General features: G+C 58.7%; 1 protein-coding gene across 4 annotated transcripts in view; it reads left to right on the top strand.

Moving 5' to 3' along the window:
• HM13 (histocompatibility minor 13) overlaps nt 1–18,228 on the top strand; it is a 33,346-nt gene extending 15,118 nt beyond the window's left edge. For 2 of the 4 annotated variants that reach the window (XM_040981682.1, XM_040981681.1), the window contains 9 exons: nt 2,518–2,606; nt 4,535–4,620; nt 4,734–4,859; nt 5,404–5,461; nt 7,729–7,812; nt 10,787–10,823; nt 12,237–12,339; nt 15,451–15,536; nt 17,826–18,228. In XM_040981682.1, coding sequence (XP_040837616.1) covers nt 2,518–2,606; nt 4,535–4,620; nt 4,734–4,859; nt 5,404–5,461; nt 7,729–7,812; nt 10,787–10,823; nt 12,237–12,339; nt 15,451–15,536; nt 17,826–17,925 — 769 coding nt within the window. In that variant the 3' untranslated portion in view covers nt 17,926–18,228. Of the gene's footprint in view, nt 1–2,517; nt 2,607–4,534; nt 4,621–4,733; nt 4,860–5,403; nt 5,462–7,728; nt 7,813–10,786; nt 10,824–12,236; nt 12,340–15,450; nt 15,537–16,961; nt 17,386–17,825 lie in introns of those variants that run through there. The other 2 variants (XM_040981680.1, XM_040981679.1) reach the window with 2 other exon arrangements.
• Nucleotides 18,229–19,881: the final 1,653 nt, after the last annotated feature.

Genomic DNA, 19,881 nt, shown 5'->3' with positions numbered 1-19,881 from the left:
AGGAGCTGGGGCACCAGGCGCACAGGAAGGCTAGGGAAGAAGGTAGACTGGCCCATGATGCAAAGTAGCCAATGTGGGCTGTTTATACTGTATGCATGTGTTAAAATACACGTGGAATACAGTATACCTCACAAAATGGCATGGCATGTTACCTGAAAATGTTTTAGAAAGGCAAAAAAGAAGCCCAGCAAACTTCAAGTGACCCAGGCAACCTTGCTGGCAAGAGGGATAGTCACTGTGGTCATTGGGTCTCCCATTGTCCTTCCCATCCCAGCAACTCTATAAGGATTGGAGCTCTGAGGTTCCCCTAGAGCTCAGCTCTTCCCCTCTTAGTGACAAAAGCCATGTGCCACTTCATCCCAGCAGCACACAGAACTCTTCGTCCAGCTGCACAGGTGGCGGGCTTTGAACTTCTGCCATCTTGACCCTTTCCAGTTAGAATAAGAACTGTGGGACACTGTCCCAGATTTCTTAAGAGATTGGCCAAGAAACAATTGTCTTTTTGTCTTGGGCAGTTCAGTTTGAATAATCATAGACACTGTCAACAGAAAATAAAACCAAGAGCAACTAAAATTGCACATGATACAGTTTATTGTTAATGTCTTGTAATTGACAGAAGACTAATCTTAATATTTAGAGCAACAAAATTTGATCTGGAAAAAGTGGACACTATAAAAACAGTGGATGGCCATGGGCAAAAAGGATGTGGGCAGTTAACCATGTGAGGTCAGAGCAGCCTACTGGAAAATCTGATCAGAATGGAAAACTGTCCCTTGAATGAAATCATTGCTGTAAAATTCACAGGGAAAAGAACTGAATCTACTGAGAATAATTTCAGTAAAAGGGGGTAGGATATAATTTAATCATGGAATTAAATCGATTTTTATTGATTTAAATTGGGCTTCCTTCAATACTTTTCTCAAAGTCTACAGTGTTTGAGTTTTGATGAATTGTTGGTATCTATCCCTTCCACTAATTCCAAACAGCCAAGTCCAGACCTTGGGAAAGGGAAGTCGAGGCCCAGAGGACTCATGTGACCAGCAGACCCACAGCTGCTGAGGGTGCAGTGAGATGTTGAACCCAGAGCAAGTGCTCCCAGCAGGGGCCAAAGTGAAGGGCAAAGGCAAGCGCAGAGTGTAGGCTGCCTGCCGGCTGTTAGGGGGTCAGCAGAGGAGGGGCACCCTAAGCCAACTCAGCCCAGGTCAAGCTGTTCCACAGGCGTCTTCCGACCCACCCCAAGCCTCTTGGGGACAGACCAGAGCCATGGGCACTTGGGAAGGCCACAGCTAGTCTGCCTTCACCTCACACAGTCACCAGAACTCGAGCCCAAATCCCAGAGAGCCCTGCCTGTCAAAGTGCCCTCTCTGTGCTTGTCGCCTCTGGCTGGGCGTGTCCCACCCAGCTGGCTGTCAGAGGACAGAAGGCCCAAGCTTGGCACCCCCGGAAGAAGGCTGAGGTGTCACTGACCCCAACCGTGAGGCTGCTTGGAGTCCTTAGCTGAGGCCCAGAAGCTTCTGCCTGCTCCACGCAGGCGTCCAGAGGTGTTCCACTCAACGGCACCAGGCCTGGAGGAGTTGGGTGAAGATGGTGACCTAAGCCAGGTCACCTGACTGCCCCCTGTTGCACAGCTTCTCTCCTCAGAGGGACTGATGGTGGCCTTTCCGTAGGCCCTCGGAGGGAGGGGTCCTCAGGACTCCCCAGGCCACCTCTAGTAAGTGGCAGAGCTCAGAAGCATCCTCCCCAAGCTAGTGAGAGCAGTCTTTCAGGCACCTTGGTGCCTCCTCCCACACCTGCACACACCCACCTCTGGCTCAACTCCTGGAGAGCATTCAGCAAGGCGGGCTGAAGTTTCCTGCCTCCTGGGAGCCCTGCTCTGAGTGACAAGGGCTTCGTCACTCATGGCACAGGCCTGCAGCTGACCCCGAGTTGGTGGATGAAGGAACCACGACCCCAAAGTGCTTGTTCCAGGGCTGCAAGGCTGAGCTGCAAGGGTTTCCAGCCACTCCATTGTACCGCCACCTCCTGTGACCAGACAACCCCCAGAGCCCTTGATTTGCTAATCCTGCTGTGGTGATAACTCCGGAGAAAGTTTCCGTTCCTGCCTGGCCAGGAAGTGGGGTCTGCAGGATGGTCAGCACGCTCCAGAGCCCAGGCCAAGCAAGTGCTGAGCCACAGACCTGGCAGGAGGAGAGTGAGCAGAGACCTGCCCGGGGGCTGCCACTTGAGGCCAAGGTGATGTGCAGGGCAGGGTGGCGGGGCTGTCCCAGCATCTGCGACTCCTCGCCAGCCGGCGGGCAGGGGACTCAGGTGGCCCGTGTCCCCAGTGTGGCGCTCTCCCCACTTTGTCCTTCCTCTGTGCCACCCCGCGTCCCTCTGGACTCTCCCTGAGCTCGTTCCCAGAGGTTTACAGCGGAAACCCCACTCACCTCGGGCAACAGCGCACAGGAGGGGAGGGGTGAGGCTGGGGCCGCCTGTGGAGGGCTCGCTCCGTGCCGACCTGCTCTGTTTTCCTTCTAGCCCCTTCATGAATAAATTTTTCCCAGTCAACTTCCCCAACCGCCAGTACCAGCTGCTCTTCACACAGGGCTCTGGGGAGAACAAAGAAGGTCAGTGCCCACCTGGTCCGCCCTGGGTGTCCCCCACCTGCTCCGCCCTGGGTGACCCTTCAGCCCGGGACCCTGGGGCTGCCTTGCCTCTCTGAGCGCTGCGTTTCTCGATTCTTTCTCATCTGTAAAGTGAAATCAGAAACCCGGTACCTAGTACCTCCTCCACGAAGCACGCAAGAACGCCAGGCAAGCACTAGGCACACGGCCTGCCGGACAGTCGTACTGTCCCGCCCGAGAACGGAAGGGAGGGTCCACAGGCTTGTGGAAATCATCGGGAACCGAGGGGATCCAGGGGCGTGCGGGCGCTTTCGGCCTCCCAGCGGGCAGCCACCCAAGGCTCCCTTTCGCTTCCCCAGGTTTTTGTTTTTTAAAAGCTTAGACTCACACCATAGTCTTGGGGGTCCCCGGCCTCTTCAGCCGCATGCTACGCGGTCTAGGATGACAGTCCCAGCGCAAAGGGCCTGCGTACCGCACGGCACGGAGGTCGTGTGCAGACGCCGGCTGGCCAGTGTCCACTAGACATGGCGGTTCACCCCCGCGTCCTCTTCCGGCAACCAAGAAGGATGTGTGGTCACTTCCTGCGCAAGCCCCACCCTTTCCGCTGCCAGCGCCAACGCGGGGTTTGGAAGAGCGGAAGTCGGAAGTCGTCACGCGTCCACAGGGCCGTAAAGCACGACTGTTTTCTGTCGCCTTCCGGCTAGCGACAGCGGCTACAGACTTGCCGGCCGGTCCCAGGTTAGCACCCGGATTATGTTCCAGAAGTTCGACGAGAAGGAGATCGTGTCCAGCTGTGTCACCTGAAGACGTCGGTGACCAAGAGCATTGAGAGCCAGCCCAGCGAGCAGTTCCCAAGCCTGACACTGTGGCTGGGTGCGATCGTGCCCCAGTGGAAGCCGGTGAGGGGTGTGCGATGCCACGAGCCGTCCATGGGGAGCTGCTGGCCTTCAGGCAGATGAGAGCACCCTCCTACCTGACCCTGCGGCTGCTGCGCAAGTATCACCAGGTGCACACGGGACACATCATGTACCTCCCATCGTGGTGGTGATGGCCGAAGGGCAGGCAGCACGCCCTGTGCGTGGACGTCGTGAAGCTCTCGGCGGAGGACATGGACCAAGTCAACACGGGCATTGGCATCGAGAAGGTCCACCACCTCCACGATGGACCACAGCACACGGAGACCTGCAGGGAGCCCCGGGGGCGGCGCGAGTGCCTGCCTCCAGCGCCAAGGCTCGGCTTCCGCCACGCCGGCTGCATTCATCAGGGGTCTGTTTTCACAAAGCAGAGAGCAGAGCTTAAGAGAGGAACAGGAGGCCGCTCTGTGGCACCCGCACCATCTTCCTTGGCCTCCACCTCAGATGTCTTGCCACCCCCAGGATGTCTGCCAGAGCCGCTGCCCCGGCCTCCTCCGCTCCCACCTCCTGCCTCCCCTGCTAGTCAACCAGGGTTGCTAGCAACGTTTTTGATGCGTTTGGAAGACTCCAGAAGGACTCGGTTGCCAGCTAACAGAGCACTGGCACGCATGACACAGCCGCCGTATCCCAGACACTGTGCTGACCACCCCAGGGGGACCTTACTCTCCTTCACTGCCTCTGAGGGAGGGACAGTTATTTCAATGTCTGCAAAGGAGGAAGCCAGCGCTCAGAGAGGGAACTGCCTGCCCGCACCCCTCGGGCTACCCCACCACCAGGGGCCAAGCCCAGGTCTCCAACCCCAAGCATCCCCTTCCCTGGCACCTGTCCCAGGCCCGCCCATGTTCTCTCTAGGCCACCATTACATCCTTTGCAGACTTGGAGGGGGGCAGGAAGCTAGCCCTTGCTCTGTGGGCTCCTGACAGGGACCCCCAGCTGGGCCCTTTCCCCACCCAGGGGCTGGCAGGGGGCAGGGCAGCCCCACCCCGGAGAGGGCACTGACCGAGTCTCTCTGCTCAGAGATCATCAATTACGAGTTTGACACTAAGGATCTGGTGTGCCTGGGCCTGAGCAGCATTGTTGGTGTCTGGTACCTGCTGAGGAAGGTGAGTGGCTGGGGCCGGGGTACTGGGGCAGGATGGGGGTCTGGGCAAGACACGGGACAGGGCAGGGACCCACTGAGCCACTCCCCCCCCCCCCCCCCCCCCGCTCTCCCCAGCACTGGATCGCCAACAACCTGTTCGGCTTGGCCTTCTCGCTGAACGGGGTGGAGCTCCTGCACCTGAACAACGTGAGCACAGGCTGCATCCTGCTGGGCGGCCTCTTCATCTACGACGTCTTCTGGGTGAGCTGGCACAGACACCCTGGGGCTCCCCGGCCTCAGACTAAAGCGGGGACCACAGGCAAAGCCTCCCCCCAGCCAGGCTGGGAGCCAGAGGGTGGATTCCATGTCCAGGAGGCTGTTTGCTGCCTCGCGCCTCACCGCCACTGTCCCGTCTTCCTCACAGTGGCACCTACAGGGATGTGACTTCATCACCTGTCACCTTGACAAGTGGGAGTGGGGTGCATAGAACCTCGGGCAGGGGGCTAAGTGCAGACGGCAGGGCCAGGCCGAAGGGTGGCTGTGCTCTGGCTGCATGCCAGAGCTGGGCCACTGGACTGTCATGTTCATTCCTGGAGGGAGGGAGGAAGGGAGGTTGCCTGGCCCCTCACAGCCTCTCCTCCCCGTGAGCAGACAGGCTGCACAGCCTAGGCTGTGAGGACAGCTTGCCAGTGGCCACCTCACGTCCACCGCAGACGGCCCCTGCTCCTGCCCGGCTTGGGCAGCACACCTAGAAGCCAGGGACAGCTGCCCCTGCCCACTCTCCTCCAAGCTCTTCTTCTTCTAGGTGTTTGGCACTAACGTCATGGTGACAGTGGCCAAGTCCTTTGAAGCACCAATAAAATGTAAGTGAGCTGCTCTCCCTCTCCTGGAGAACCCTTCCCCAGGTTCCCTTCCCACCCTGTGGTCGCTGTGGTGGTTAGCACCTCCCTGCATCTCTGTTCCACCTCTCAGCTCTCAGGGCTCTCTCCAGCCCGGTGGCCTCCTGTCAGTGGCTAATCTGGCCAGGTTCAGGTCCGTGAACAGCCGCTCTCCCAGCAGGCTGCAGTGAGTGTGGTATGAAACGAGGAAGTCAGAGAGCAGGTGTCCCGAAGCACCATGCCAGGACCGTAACATCACACACTGGGGTCCCCTCAGCACTCTTGGCCCCCAGGTTCCCATGCCATGCCCCCCAGTGGTATTTCCCTTCAGGATGCCCACTGCTTCTGTTAGGAAATTCAACTGTTGGCATCTTTCCATAGGGAGAGATGTTGTCATCCCCCACTACAGCAAACCAAGGGGTAGAGCGGAGTTACTGTGAGCTCACCACCCCTTCTCGGCACGGACCCACGCCTGTCACTAGGTTTTCCATGGTCTCTAAGGTGGCTGCCAGGCCTTGGCACCAATTCACTCCTCCCACCACGAGGTGCATGTGGCTCATCAGGGAAAGAAAGTCCTCCTAGAATCCCTCTACAGCTCCCAGCATATTTCCTTGGCCAAAATTGGGCCACGGAGCCAAGTACAAACCATGCCTTCACACAGGGGACAGGGACTCTGGGTCTAAGGCTCAGGCTACAGAGAGACACCCCACGGGCACAGGGCTCTCAGGTGCCGACTCAGTCACAGGATAGAGAAGGAAAAGGAGGGTGCCATTGGAAGGTTGTCTGCCGGAGCATATGCTGTGGGCAGGCAGTCTGGGAATGGAGAAATGGCCGCCACCTCCTCCATGGCACAGACAGCTTTCCTGCAAGAGCTACGGAAGGTTCTTCAGAGGGATGGTCGCCAGAGCCAATATTCCCCACGCACTTTGACAAGGGCACCCAGAGAACCCAGCCGAAGTGCCGGGGTGGTATGAGTTGTTCACAATGGGCAGATGCACATTACCAAGTTCATAGCCTGCAGGCGCTTGCAAGGCTGAATAACATCCACAGAGCGCTGGGGTAGTAAGCACAGAGAGTCCTGGAGCCAAGAGCCAGCAAAGAGGTGCAGCTCAGGTCAGGCAAGGCAGCAGAGACCAGGTGGGGAAGAGATGTCAGGGCCGGGATTGGTGGAAGCCCCCAGGCACTCTGCCAGCAGGGAAACAGAGGGGTCAGTCAGATGTAGCATCTTGTTCCTCTGCTAGGCCTAGAGGAGACGCGGCCATCAGGCGGCCATTTCTCCATTCCCAGACTGCCTGCCCATGGCCCCTGCTGCCAGGGCGCGTGCCCCCTGCAGACAGCCTGGAGCTTGAGGGCAGGAAAGTGAAATAGCCTGGCTCTGCCCACCGCAGCAGGATGAGCAGATGAGTGATAAGCTCTGTGCACTCAAGCCCGGGAAGAGCGAGCAGGGCAAGGAGAGCTTCATATCACTGGAGGAGCACAACCTACCCAGAATCCCAGTGGTTAATCTGTGGGCGTACTGCTGACCACCACCCCACCCCACCCCCAAAGCTGCAAAGCAGGCAGGGAATTCAGGAAGGACTGTGCTGAATGGCCTGGCCTCCCTCCACACTGGACCCCTGGGGTCCTAGAGTAGGCAGCAGAGGGCAGCACTGAGCAATGTGTGCTTGTCCTCTGGTCCTCAGTCAGTTGGGTCACCTGCACAGCACTCCGCAGAGACCCTAAAGCTGGTTGGAATTACTCTTGGGCTCACCCAGCCCTGTGAGTGGACGCCAGCCATGGCCACAGCCACCTCCTGCCGTAATGGGGCCCAGCAGGGACGCTGGTCTCCCTAGGCCCTGTTGATCCAGACAAGTGGAGCTGCTGAGGGAGGGCCTTCATGCAAGGGATTTGCAGGCCTCCGGCCTCCTCCCCCAGGCCCACCGTGCGAGGGCCTGCTCGACATCAGCCTGGGTGCCTGTGGTCTCACGAGTCGGGCTTCTCCTTCACCCAGAACACTGCAGCTGTGAGCAGGCTTGGAAGTTGTACACTCAGCCCTCAGCCTGGATGATCCAGCTTCCTCCAGCTGGCCATGTGGAGACATGGTCCTCAGCTTCTCAGCATCCTCTTGCTTCCCCAGCCCTGGCCCGGCAGCCAGAAACAGAATGTGTGTGTGTGTGTGTGTGTGTGTGTGTGTGTGTACACGCTACAGGCCAGGGGCTTGGGGGTCAGTGCTGGCCCGCAACTGACACTTCGCACTCTTACCTCCCCTGCAGTGGTGTTTCCCCAAGACCTGCTGGAGAAGGGCCTCGAAGCGGACAACTTCGCCATGCTGGGCCTGGGAGACATCGTCATTCCAGGTGACTGCTAGAGGAAGGGGGCACTCAGCGCAACCAGTCTTCCCTGGGGTCCAGGAACCAGCCAGGTGTCAGAAAAGGATTTTGGCAACTTCACACCACACACACACACCCTACCCCCTCCACCCCACCCCCAAAGTGACCCCTACTAGACTACAGGGAGCTGTCCTCATAGTGACGTCACCTGCTGGACAGCCCCAGAAGCACGGGGGACATGGCCGCCCACAGGAGTTTGATCCCTCCCAGACTGTCCCAACGTTGTGCAGGCTCTGAACAGCACACACACATTGGGTGCTTGTAAACTGCTGACTTGATGGCCCTGCTCTCAGCAGAGGGGCAAATGCACGTGCCCACTCAGCTACCCGGGCTTCCCTGTGAGTCCCTGCCTCGATGTAGGGGTTGCTGGTCAGAATAGTTTGGCCTTGGGTATGGTCCCCAGGATGGGCACCTGGCTCCTATTGCCAGTTCCTGGCCTCGCCTTGCCCCAAGCAGGCCTGAGGGCACAGACTAGCCACCATGCTCTCTCAACAGCTGCAGAGCAGGGCCCGGTGCAATGGCTCAATGGCTAAATCCTCGCCTTTCAAGTGCCAGGATCCCATATGGGTGCTGGTTTGTGTCCCGGCTGCTTCACTTCCCATCCAGCTCCCTGCTTGTGGCCTGGAAAAGCAGTAGACAGTGGCCCAAAGCCTTGGGATCCTATACGTGTGTGGGAGACCCAGAAGACCCTGGCTCCGGATTGGCTCAATTCCAGCCTTGTGGCCACTTGGGGAGTGAACCAGCAGATGGAAGGTCTTTCTCTGTCTCTTTTCTCTGTATATCTACCTTTCCAACAAAAAAATAAATAAATAAATCTTTAGGGGGAGGAAAAAACTACACTCATAGTCCCCTGGTCCCTTTTTTTTTTAATTTATTTTTATTGGAAAAATAGATTTATAGGGAAAACGAAAGATCTTCCATCCGCTGATTCATTCCCCAAATAACCACGTGGCCAGAGCTGAGCCAATTTAAACCCAGGAACCAGGGGCTTTTTTCAGTCTCCCACATGGGTGCAGGGACCCAAGGACACTTGGACCATCTGCTGCCGCTTTGCTAGGCCACGTGCAGAGAGCTGAACGGGAAGTAGAACAGCCAGGATATGAACCTGTGCCCATATGGTATTCCGGCACTTCAAGAGAGGGAGTATTAGCCAGTTGAGCCATTGCACTGGTCCTGAAATGTTGATCTAGTCCCAGCATCATGGAAGTGTTTTGTTCAGTGAGGAGACAAGCTCGGAAGGGAAGGAAGGATAGCAGTTGAGCCAAGCCCAGACTCGGGCCCACGATGTGTGTGACTGTGCTCAGACTGTCACTTCAGAACTGTTCCAAGGACAGTGAGCACAGCGAGATGGCCATCGCCACAGCCCAGGTGTGTGTCCCAGCACACACCTGCTGTGTGTGGGATGGTGTTCTGACTACACTGGCGGTGCCCTGACAGCAGGGGGTGTTTCCATCTTAGAGAAGCGGCCGCTGAACTCCAAAGATGGCACCCACACGTACTTCCTCATAGCCCTGCTTGTCATCATATGGGCCTGAACACTCACAGGCCAGCCCCATACCCCCTACCTCTGTGTGGACAAGGGACTTGAAAACATTCATGGGAAATAAAATCCAGAGTTTATTTTGGCACCAAAACAAAAGCAGCTTTTTTTTTTTAATTGGAAAGGCGGATATACAGAGAGGAGAGACAGACAGGAAGATCTTCCGTCCGACGATTCACTCCCCAAGTGAGCACAACGGCCGATGCTATGCCGGTCCGAAGCCAGGAGCCTCTTCCGGGTCTCCCACGCGGGTGCAGGGTCCCAAAGCCTTGGGCCGTCCTCGACTGCCCTCCCGAGCCACAGGCAGGGAGCTGGAAGGGAAGCAGGGCCCGGGATAGAACCGGCGCCCATATGGGATCCCGGGTGTGCAAGGCGAGGACCTTAACCACTGCGCCACCGCGCCGGGCCCAAAAGCAGCTTTTTGAAGGCCCCTTGTATGTGCCCTTTGAACTCTGAAGCCACAGTAAGTTAAGTCGCAGACCCAGGAAAGCATGTATCAGCCCAAGCAGGTGACCAGGACCGCTTACACCTGGCCCAACACTGGCCTGCTGAGTAGTTGGAGAATTTGGCCTCCAGGGGGCGCTAAGTGCCCAGCTTTGTTTCCAGCACTATTGTGTTGCTGCCTGCCAGTTCCATCTCCACTGACACTGGGCTCTGTCCTGTGTTGAAAGTTAACTGTTGCCAGTTCAGTCCTTCTAACAGAGTCAAATGCTTCGGTTCTTATTTGATAGGCAGAGTTACAGAGAAAAAGGAAACGAGATTTTCCATCAGCTGACTAACTCCCCAAATACCCACCACAGCTGGTGTTGGGCTGAGCGGAAGCCAGGTCCTGGAAGCTCTGTCCAGATCTCCCATGTGGGTGGCTGGGGCCCACACACTTGGACCATCTCCCTCCACTGCTTATATAGGTGCATGAGCAGGGAGCTAGATTGGAAGTGGAGCAGCTGGGACTTGAACTTGCGTTTATAAAGGGTGCTGGCATTGCAGGTAGTGGCTTCACTGTGCCATCCACCACACTGACCTCAATATTTCAGTTCTTGAGATCTTACCCTCAACTTCATGGGACGTGGACTCCACCCAAAGACCAATGAGGGGCAGAAGTACAAGCAGCCGGCTTGCCTTGGGCACGCATGCACTCAGTGAGCTAGACAGGATGGCAGCGCATGGGCAGCCCACCAGCGCTGTGCTCCGCTTCCCCCATCGGAGGTGTGTGTCACATCTCCACCCCACCCCCACACACCGCCCCTACCTCATCTTCCCTGTGTCGCCAAGTGCTTAGCAGGCACCTGCTATGGCACAAACAGGATGACCGCCAGCACCCAGCCCTGATGGCTGCCCGCGACCTGGAGGGCTGGCAGGCACTGGGTGGCTGCTGCTCTGTAACCCAGCTTTCCCCCACAGGGATCTTCATTGCCTTGCTGCTGCGCTTTGACATCAGGTAAGAGCAAGGGCCTTGCCTGTGGCTTCTCAAGGGGCTCCACAGTGGTTCTCGGGAGCCCCCGGAGGGGCCAACCCCCCCACCCTGCTGAGCAGTCCCCGTTGACATTCAACATGTCAATGTTGCAGAACTGTCATAGAGACCTGGTTTTCAAATTGGGAACACCAGGGCAAGGTACTTCAGCAAGGAAGGTCTTGCGGTCTGTGGCCTTTTTCACTGTGCAGCCTCAGCCCGAGTTAGTGGTGCACAGCTCTGCCACAGGATCACCGCCAGAGGGCGAGTGCGAGCTGACCCCAGCGGCTCCTGGGGAACCCAGCTGCTGTCGTCTTTCTTGGCATCCCTGTTTCCATCCTGGGGTCAGGGTCCCACGTCCCCTGCATTACAGGAAATAGGCCTTGGTCAGAACCAGAGGTCATGTCTCAGTTCACACCTGAATGGCTGCGTCTGCCAGCAGTGAGTAACCCCGGCACTCACTCTGTCATCTTGGGCTCAGTCAGCCCGAGCAGGGCTTGCTGTGTCAGCTCCTCACTCTGACAGCGCAGGGACGAAACAGTGCTAGCAGACCTGAGCTCATTTCACATCCAGGTGGCCTGTGTGGCGCCCGTTTAGAGCACATGGACACGGGGTTAGCAGGGGCCACCTTGGGAAGAGCCGGCCTGGTTGTAAGAAGAGGCCTGTGTGGGCCAGCCACGTGTGCTCCTGATTACACTAAGGCAACAGGACCCACCAGAGGCCCCTGGGCTCGTGGCTGGACAGAGGTATGGTTGCCAGCACCCACAGGACCGCATCTCATTCCAGCACTGTCTCCTCGGGACTGAGGCCAGAATATACAGCCTTCCCCTGTGGGATGCCACGGCACAGCTCTGAGGAGGGTTCTTGCTGCCAGGGCCCCTGAACACCAGGTCCGTCTGTAGTTCCTTCCCGATGGGGGGGACACACAGAGTCACAGGGTGGCACTGTCTGGGTGATGTGCGATTCGTGGTCTCTGCAGCTGTTAGTGGGTGACTCACCCAGGAAGCCACCTGCACAGCCAGCACCTCCCTGTCTCCATTGCACATCCCTCAACAACTGCACCTGCCAGCCTGGCACGCGGGGGCTGCGGGGAGGGTTTCCACGTTTATCTCAAAGCAGGCTCCACCAGTGTCGGCTGTCCCATGCCTCATCCAACAGCCGTGGGTCTGGATTAAGACATTTTTTGAATACTCGCAGCCTCTGGGGTGCTGGGTGTTTGGTTTTCCGATGTTCCAGATGAGTGAACTGAGGCTGAGACAAGGAAGTTAACTCATCTCCAGACCTAGCTGAGGGCAGTACCAGAGTCCAGCTCCAGGCTCGCGCTCAGGGCTCCCAGTGCCCCCCAGCTCCCGTCCTCTGCCCTGGCTGACCCCCGTGCTCTCCCTCCCCCGTCCCCTGCAGCTTGAAGAAGAACACGCACACTTACTTCTACACCAGCTTCGCAGCCTACATCTTCGGCCTGGGCCTCACCATCTTCATCATGCACCTCTTCAAGCACGCTCAGGTGAGCAGGCAGCGGGCGGTCCTCGGCATCCAGGTGCGCGCGCTGGCAACCGCCATTGTCACAGCTGTCCTACCACCAGAGCCTGAGCACTTCTCATGGCTGCAGGCAGGCTGCCCCTGCTGCCTGCCCCAGGAGGACAGACCATCCCAGTGGTGGCTCCTCCTCCCATCTCCTGGGCTAGCTTGGTGTGGCCACCTGGCCTCAGGGGAACCCAGTGCCTCTGTTTGTAGAGCAGATAGGACAGGATTGAGCTAGAGGATCCTGCACAGGCAGGTTCTCCCTCTGCTGGTGGCAGGAGCCCTGTGTGTCAGCCCCTCCTACCTGCGGCCTCTGTAGTCCAGAGGGTCCTGGTGCAAACATAACATGGAGACCAGGACAGCCACCTTGGTGATTTGGGGATGGACTAATGTAAGAGAACAGCCCCAAGCCGGCCCTGGCGCACCCTACGTAAGCTGTCCCTGCAGCACTCCACTTACCCAGGGCACAAAAATGGCAGGAGGAGGGTTCCAGAAATGAGCAGGTCATGGATTAGGAGTTGGGTACCATCCCAGGCAGAGGCTGAGGCCTCTCACCAGCCTGCCATGGTGTGAACCCTTATGTCCCTCACGCCCACCCGCTAACCACTGATATCACACTGAAGGCTTTTCATCACCATCCAGTCTCCGCATCCACTGGAACATGACCGCAAAAAGAATGGCACTGTGTCCCTCTCCCAGCACTGCCCACAGCCCCGTCCCCAGAGCAGCTCACTGTCGGTGACCGTGGGGGGGGGGCTCGCCTTGTGGTGGCCCCCTGAGGGAGGTGCGAGTAGTGGCCCTAGCCCAGGACCTTCACAAAGCATACCAACTTCAGCCCTGACCCACCTCAAGGGCAAGGTTAGCTAAGAAGGACACGGAGTTGGCAAGTGGGGACATGGTGATCAGGCCCATTCTCCACCATGTTAAGATTCTAAGCCCAGCTACCACCTTTGTGGCCCTGCGAGGCAAGCACCACTTGCAGTGTATATCTGAGTGTTGGTTCCAGCCCCCACTGCTCCATTCCTGATCCTGCTCCCTGCTAACGCACCTGGGAAAGCAGCAGAGACTGACGCACATGGGAGGTCCAGCTGGGCTCTAGCCTGGCCCAGCCCTGGCTGTTGACGTCATTTGGGGAGTTTAACCAGCTGATGGAACATATCTCCTCTGTCCTTGACCCTGTCTTGTTTCTGTTCTTATCCTCTGCCTTTTGAATAAATTAGGTCTTTAAAAGTGGGCAGGGCAAAGCCCCTCCACCCCAGCCCAGGTCAAGGACTCCAGTCCAAGCGCTGTTTCCTCCTCAGCCACCAGGTGGCAGGCTTGCCCTCCTCAGCCTCTCCTCAGGCTTGCCCTCCCATGCGTGCCTTCATCAGGCAGGGTGACAGGACCCTTGGCCTCCTAAGCCCCATCCCCAAGCCTGAGCCACTCCCCAGTGACCTCACCCCCAGCCCTTCTCCCAAGTCTCGGAGTAGGTTCTGTCGCACAGGTTCCTTCACCCTGGGAGGACATCCCCTGTGGTCCTCAGAGCCCTCGATGTGACTGGATGTGGCATCATGGTGCAGTGAGGCACTTGCTCAGAGTGGGAAACTGCGTGGCCCTGGCCGCACAGCAGGGCGGAGACCTCTTGAGCTCAGCTCTGCACCTGAGCCACACGCCGCCTCTCCTTCCCACTGCCCGTAGTGAGCTGGCTGCTGCCCTCAAGGCAGGAGCCCACCCTCTGCCCCCGGGAAGCCCCACGTTGGTCCAGCCAGGCTTTGAAGAAGACCCTCCTTCAGGCTGAGCGGCGGGGGGCTGGGTTCCCGCCCCACCAGCTGAAGACTTTGGACATTCCTTCCCTTTCTGAGCCTCAGGGTTTTCATCTGCAACATAGGGGTGAAGAAACCTCCTTTTCAAAAATCATACTGTTTTAAAGTTTTAATTATGTTTTGCTTTTGTTATTTTCTGTGGGTTCTTTTTGTTTGTTTGTTTTGCTTTTTGTTTTTTAATGTTTTTTTGGGAAGCAGGTGGCCACAAACTGAGCCCAGGGGCCACATGTGCTGCCGCCAAGGGCACTAGCAGGGAGTCAGATGGGAAGAACTGGGGGAGACTTGGATAATTCTACTGCAGGAATTCTGTCCCCCCTATACCCCACCTTGTGCCCCCGCAGCTGCCAAACCTTCCTGCCCCTTCCTCTTCACTGCCTCATTTAAAAACTCGAATTGCTTATTTTACGACTTTCCTGTTCTCTGATACATTCACTTTGGGTGATCCCAAGTGGCATGCTTCACAGCCCACCCGTGGAAAGTGCCAAGGAATGTTCTAAAGGTTGGACCTGGGACCACGGAGGGGGAAATGGCTTGGTTCTCTGGCCCAGGGCTGACTTTAGTTTAAGAATGAGGCTTCCTAAACTTGCCTCACTCAGTCTTAACTTGCCACCACCCAAGGAGGGAGCCATTCACCTCATGTCTCCCAAGCCACCTCTTGAATGCCAGGCAGGGCATGGAGCAAGGGGCATAGTTGGCCACGGGCAGTGCGAGGCAGCCAGCAGGTGAGGGCTTTGGGTGGCAGTGCCTGTGCCCTTCTCTGTCACATACTGCAGAGGATGCCAGCAGCGAGAGGAGACTGCGAGGGGCCCAAGCTGAGGCCACAGGACGGGGAGGAAACGAAGCGAAGAGGGGCAGGGAGACTGGCAGCGGGGGCTGCTGCAGCCAGAGTTGCAGGGCCAGGCACGGGGGACGGGGAAAGGAGGCAGGGCAGGCTCCCGGAGCTGCCAGATCCTGGGGTCATTGGGGCCTCCAGGGCAAGCAGCCACAGGAAGTCGGGCTTTACGGGGCACAGAGTCTGGGGTTCAAGCCCCTGGTATGACCCAGCACAGCCCGTGTCCAACCAGGTCACCTGTGCCATTGTCATAGCAGCATGTCCTGGGCATGCAGGCTTCCTGTCCCGGGAGGTCTGGCCTGATGCCCGGATAATTGAGAACCTGCAGCCAGACTGCTAGGAGCCCTGGGTTCGCGCCCAGCCGCTGAGCTGCTCTGTGACCCAGGGCCGATTGCTGAGAGATCTGGGGTGCCAACAGGGCCCTGGCTCCCATCGTCTCACTGCCTCTGCCCTCTCCCAGCCTGCCCTGCTGTACCTGGTCCCTGCCTGCATCGGCTTTCCCGTCCTGGTGGCGCTGGCCAAGGGAGAAGTGACAGAAATGTTCAGGTAAGGCAAGGCCCGGCTAGGGGACTAGGGGACACCTGCAGGCTGCCTGCAAAGCCCACCAGGGCATCTGTGGGTGCTCTAGGGAAACGCCATTCCCGCCTCCTCCAGCACCTGGGAGCCTGGGCAGTGGGTACCAACGCAAACCTCTCCCAGGACCAGGAGTCCAGGGTGGGCAGCCCAGCCCCCGAACGACCACTGGACGTTTCCCCACAGGCTGCCCCACTGTTGGGCCCTGCACTCCCTCATCAGCCTCAGCCCGCCCCTGTGAGTGACAGAATAGGGCCGTGCAGTAGGGTGGTGCGTCAGCGGCTGGGGAACCATTCCTGGCCCCCTCCCTCTCTACTTCAGCCTGTGTTCCTTGGGCACATCCCCCTTCCCCACAGCCATGGCCACACCTTGTGCACAGCCCCACCCGCACCCCAAGGCCTGCGTGACTCGGGCAGGTGTCTGCTCCCTGGCGCCTGCAGCCCCGCCTGCCTGGGACCCAGAAATAGCTGCCAGCTGCGATTAAAGCTGCCCACTCGAGGGCCTTCCACCTAGCTCCACCTGCCTGCCTAGCCTCACACTGGCCCTCAAGCGCTTGCCAGGACCTCCTGTGCACCTGGCTGCCCGCAGGGCAACCCGTGACTCACCCTTCCCCCGTACCTGCCTCTGCCCTCCCCAGCCTGCCTGGAATCCCAGCTCCCAGCCTGCCCGCCCATGGCTCGTGGCCTGGCAGAGGCCTGCAGGCTCCGAGAAGGGAAGGTGGGAGGTGAACTGGGGACAGACCCAGAGGTTTCGGAGCAGCAGTGGCCCCTGCCCCCTGCACTGCTCTCTCCCCGGCTTATCCAACCTCTGGCCCCTCCAGATGGGGGGCCTCCATCATCCAATCTTGCTGTATCCTCTGGGGACACAACCAGGGGCTAGGGGTGCCCCTCTTCAGCTGCCTGCTGCCTGGCTTCCTGCAATGTCCTGCCCCTGCCCCCACCCACCTGCTCACTTGCCACCCCCCTGCCCAGAAGTTTCTTAGGTGAAAAAGCAAATGGCCTCTCTGTCTCTCTCTCTCTCCACTTTTTCTTCCAGTTTTCCTCTCTTACTGGCTCTCCCCTCTTTTGTTTGTAGTTTTATTTTGATCATGGAATGACCTGTTAGGGGGCTGCTCGTGGCCCCACCACCACACAGGGGCATCTGGGCCATGGCCCTTGAGACCCTCCCATGGTGCATGGCACCCAGCGTCCTAGAGATGGGCGCATCCAGAGCCCCTCAACATGGCACAGCACGTAGTGTGGCATGCCCGCGGGAGGCATCCACGCCTCTCCACAGAGGGCACAGCTGAGGGCAGTGAGCCAGCGCTGCCCCCGCCCCTTGGACAGCAGACTCTATCCTATCAGGCCTCACCTCTCCATCTCCCTTGCCTGTCTCTGTCTCTGTCTCTCTTTCACACAGCTACGAGTCCTCGGCGGAAATCCTGCCTCACACTCCGAGGCTCACCCACTTCCCCACGGTCTCGGGCTCCCCAGCCAGCCTGGCCGACTCCATGCAGCAGAAGCGAGCCGGCCCCCGCCGCCGGCGCCCGCAGAATCCCAGCGCCATGTAATGCCCAGCGGGTGCCCACCTGCCCGCCCTTCCCACCTCCCCGGGGCCCAAGGTAGGGCAGATACCCCGGCCTCAGCGGACGAGGCAGGGAGCATTGCCGGGGGCAGGCGGCAGGAGGCAGCCTGGCCCTGGCCAGCATTCTTGCACGGGGCCAGGAAGTAGGGAGCCCTACACCCCGTGTTCCTGCCAAGGCCCCAGGGCTCGCATGAGTGGCCCTGGGGAGCCAGCTGCTGACGACCTGCCAGAGCCCTAGGCAGGTCACTTTCTTCTTCAGAGCCCTTCTTTCTTCATCCATGAGTGCACGGCCCTGCCTCGCTGAGTTGGTCTAGCTGGGTAATACACACTTGTCCTTGGCGTGAACCCAGTTGCTCAATAAGGGAAGCCGGTAGTGAGAGCCAAGCCAGGGGCCTGTCTGCAGAGAAGGCCCCTTGCCCCTTGTCAATGGCAATGTAGCCACAGCCTCACCCTGGCAACCCCCTTCATTCACTCACCTGCAGAAGTCACGGAACAAGTTGGTCACATGTACCCAGGCCCATTCTCCATTGCATTTGCCCCTGCTGCCTCTTGGCACCGCCTAGCACAGAGCTAGCAGGGCGTGCAGCAGGCCTGTGGCTGATGCCCTCAGTGCCTGGAGCGGGTAGAGGGGAGGGGACAACAGAGGCCCAGCCCCGTCCCACCCTTCAATGTGTCTCTATGGTTTTGTTTTTCGGCCAGTTATGAGGAGTCGAGTCCTAAGGATCCCACAGCAGTGACAGAATCCAAAGAGGCAACAGAGGCGGCGGCGGCCAAGGGGCTGGAGAAGAAGGACAAGTGACATCTCTGGGGGTTGCCCCTTGGGGCCAGAGCAGACAGGCGGTGCATGGACCCAAAGGGCGTACATGGGCTGAGCCCACAGGAGGCCCTGGGGTGGGCAGTGGGTCCCTCCAGCCAAGCCTCCAGGGCCTCGCCTTCCCTCCTAGCCTCCTCTGGCCTCCCTCTGTCCCCCTCCTCCCCTCCCCTACGGGCAAAGCTATCCCCAGCCTCCTCCCTTCCCAGAAGCCAAGTGGGAAAAGTGGGCGTGATTTTTAGACTTTTGTATTGTGGACTGACTTTGCCTCACATTAAAAACTCATCCGTGGCTGGTGGGCTGTGCTCCTAGAAGGTTTCCCGCTGAAGGCCCACAAGCTGGCTCAGCATCCCAAAATGCTTCCTCTCACCCTCAGGCAGGCAGAGAGGGGGTGGGACACATGGTGGGTCTGCCCCCCACCCACCTTGGTGAGTGGTGTGCCGAGGGGCAGGAGCCCTAACCGATGCCTACTGGCTTCAGCTGGAGAGGACCTGCCATCACTTCCATTCTGTCCATTCTGGCAGAGCCGGGGCCCCTGGAGAGGCAGGGCTGAGGGAAGAACTGGGTCCACGGATTTGCAACAGCCACGCAGGCCCAGGAGCTTGGAGCTCAGGGTTGCCCTCTCCCATGGCGAGCAGTGGGCAGAACCCTCATCCCCCTGCCCCATGTGGGGGGCCCAGGTTGGGGTGACCACTGGCTTGTGATCTCTCCATTACCCAGCTTGATATTCTGAGTATGCTGAGAAAGCCCCACTGGGACCAACACGGCCCAAACATCTGTGTCCCTATCAGCTCTCCCACTCCTGGGTTGTGGTTGCTGTCATTAGCCCCATTGTACAGGTAAGGGCACTGAGGTGCCTGCTGCGGTTGTGAACTTAACCTCAAGCAATCAGAGCTGAATTCCAAGTTTTTAAGGACCATGAATATCTCTGCAGCACCCTAGGCTTGGATGCTGTGCCTAGTGGGCTGGGCACCTCTGGACCCAGAATCCCAAGAAGGGAAGGGAAGTAGAGGAAATATAAAAAGAACCCCATTTCACAGGCTTCTCAGATCTCTGCCCGCTCCAGCCACCTCCATGGGGAGGTCCTGTGGTGCTGGAACTAAGCCCCTGTGAGGACAGCAGAGCCGGCATGCAGCCCAGGCGCACAGTGCCTGGCTCTGTGGCCCAGGGCCCACAAAGCCCTCATTGAGTCACCACCGGCCCCCGGCAGAGGATGAGGTGGCAGTGGCGCCGGGCGCCTGCCACCTAATGGCTATCCTGGCGGGGCCAGATGTTCCCCAGACCTCGGCGGCAGTGCCGAGCAGGGCCCGCCTGGGCAGCCGGCACCGCGGAGGCCACTCATTCCAATTAACCCGCTTCAGCTGAGCAAACAGCGGGCAGTGGGGCCTGGCCCGGGCAGCAGGCCCGGCCGGCAGAGCCTGTGAGTCTAGACTCCAGATGTGAACTGCCACCACCAGAGTCCCATGGAAAGATGGCACCCAGCCGGGCACGGACTGGGCCTCCACACTGGGTGTCAGCAGTAGGCAGGCGGTAGACAGGGCCCTGGCTGGTGTGTGGAGTCTTAGGAAAAACTCTGGGAGTTGCTGGGGCTCTGCCTCAGACTCCCCTGACTGCAGAAAGAAGAATTGGCCCAGGAACCCCAAGGACACTCCTTACAGTGGAACATGCTAATGTCACAAGTGACTAAGCATGTTTGATCGTGAGCCCTGTGAGGAGGGGGCCGGTAACATGTTGGTCAGAAAAGGAATCTGAGGCAGAAACGTTTAGTAAGTACACAGATGGGGATGTAAGGTGCACACTGGGACTTCCTGGTTCCTTCATTGATCCTTGGGTTTCTGGGGTCCTAGCTCGGGGGTGGGACACGGCCTCCCAGGAGGAGGAGCAAAGGGGTGATGACCTTGGCTCCTCCAGGGAGCAGCTACAGCACCAGGTGTAAGTCCCACG

This window comes from Ochotona curzoniae, unplaced genomic scaffold, assembly GCF_017591425.1.
Source record: "Ochotona curzoniae isolate NIBS_2020 unplaced genomic scaffold, NIBS_Ocur_1.0 contig_3520, whole genome shotgun sequence".
Taxonomy (NCBI): domain Eukaryota; kingdom Metazoa; phylum Chordata; class Mammalia; order Lagomorpha; family Ochotonidae; genus Ochotona; species Ochotona curzoniae.
Note: the sequence above shows the minus strand (reverse complement) of the source record. Positions and strands in the feature narration are given on the sequence as shown.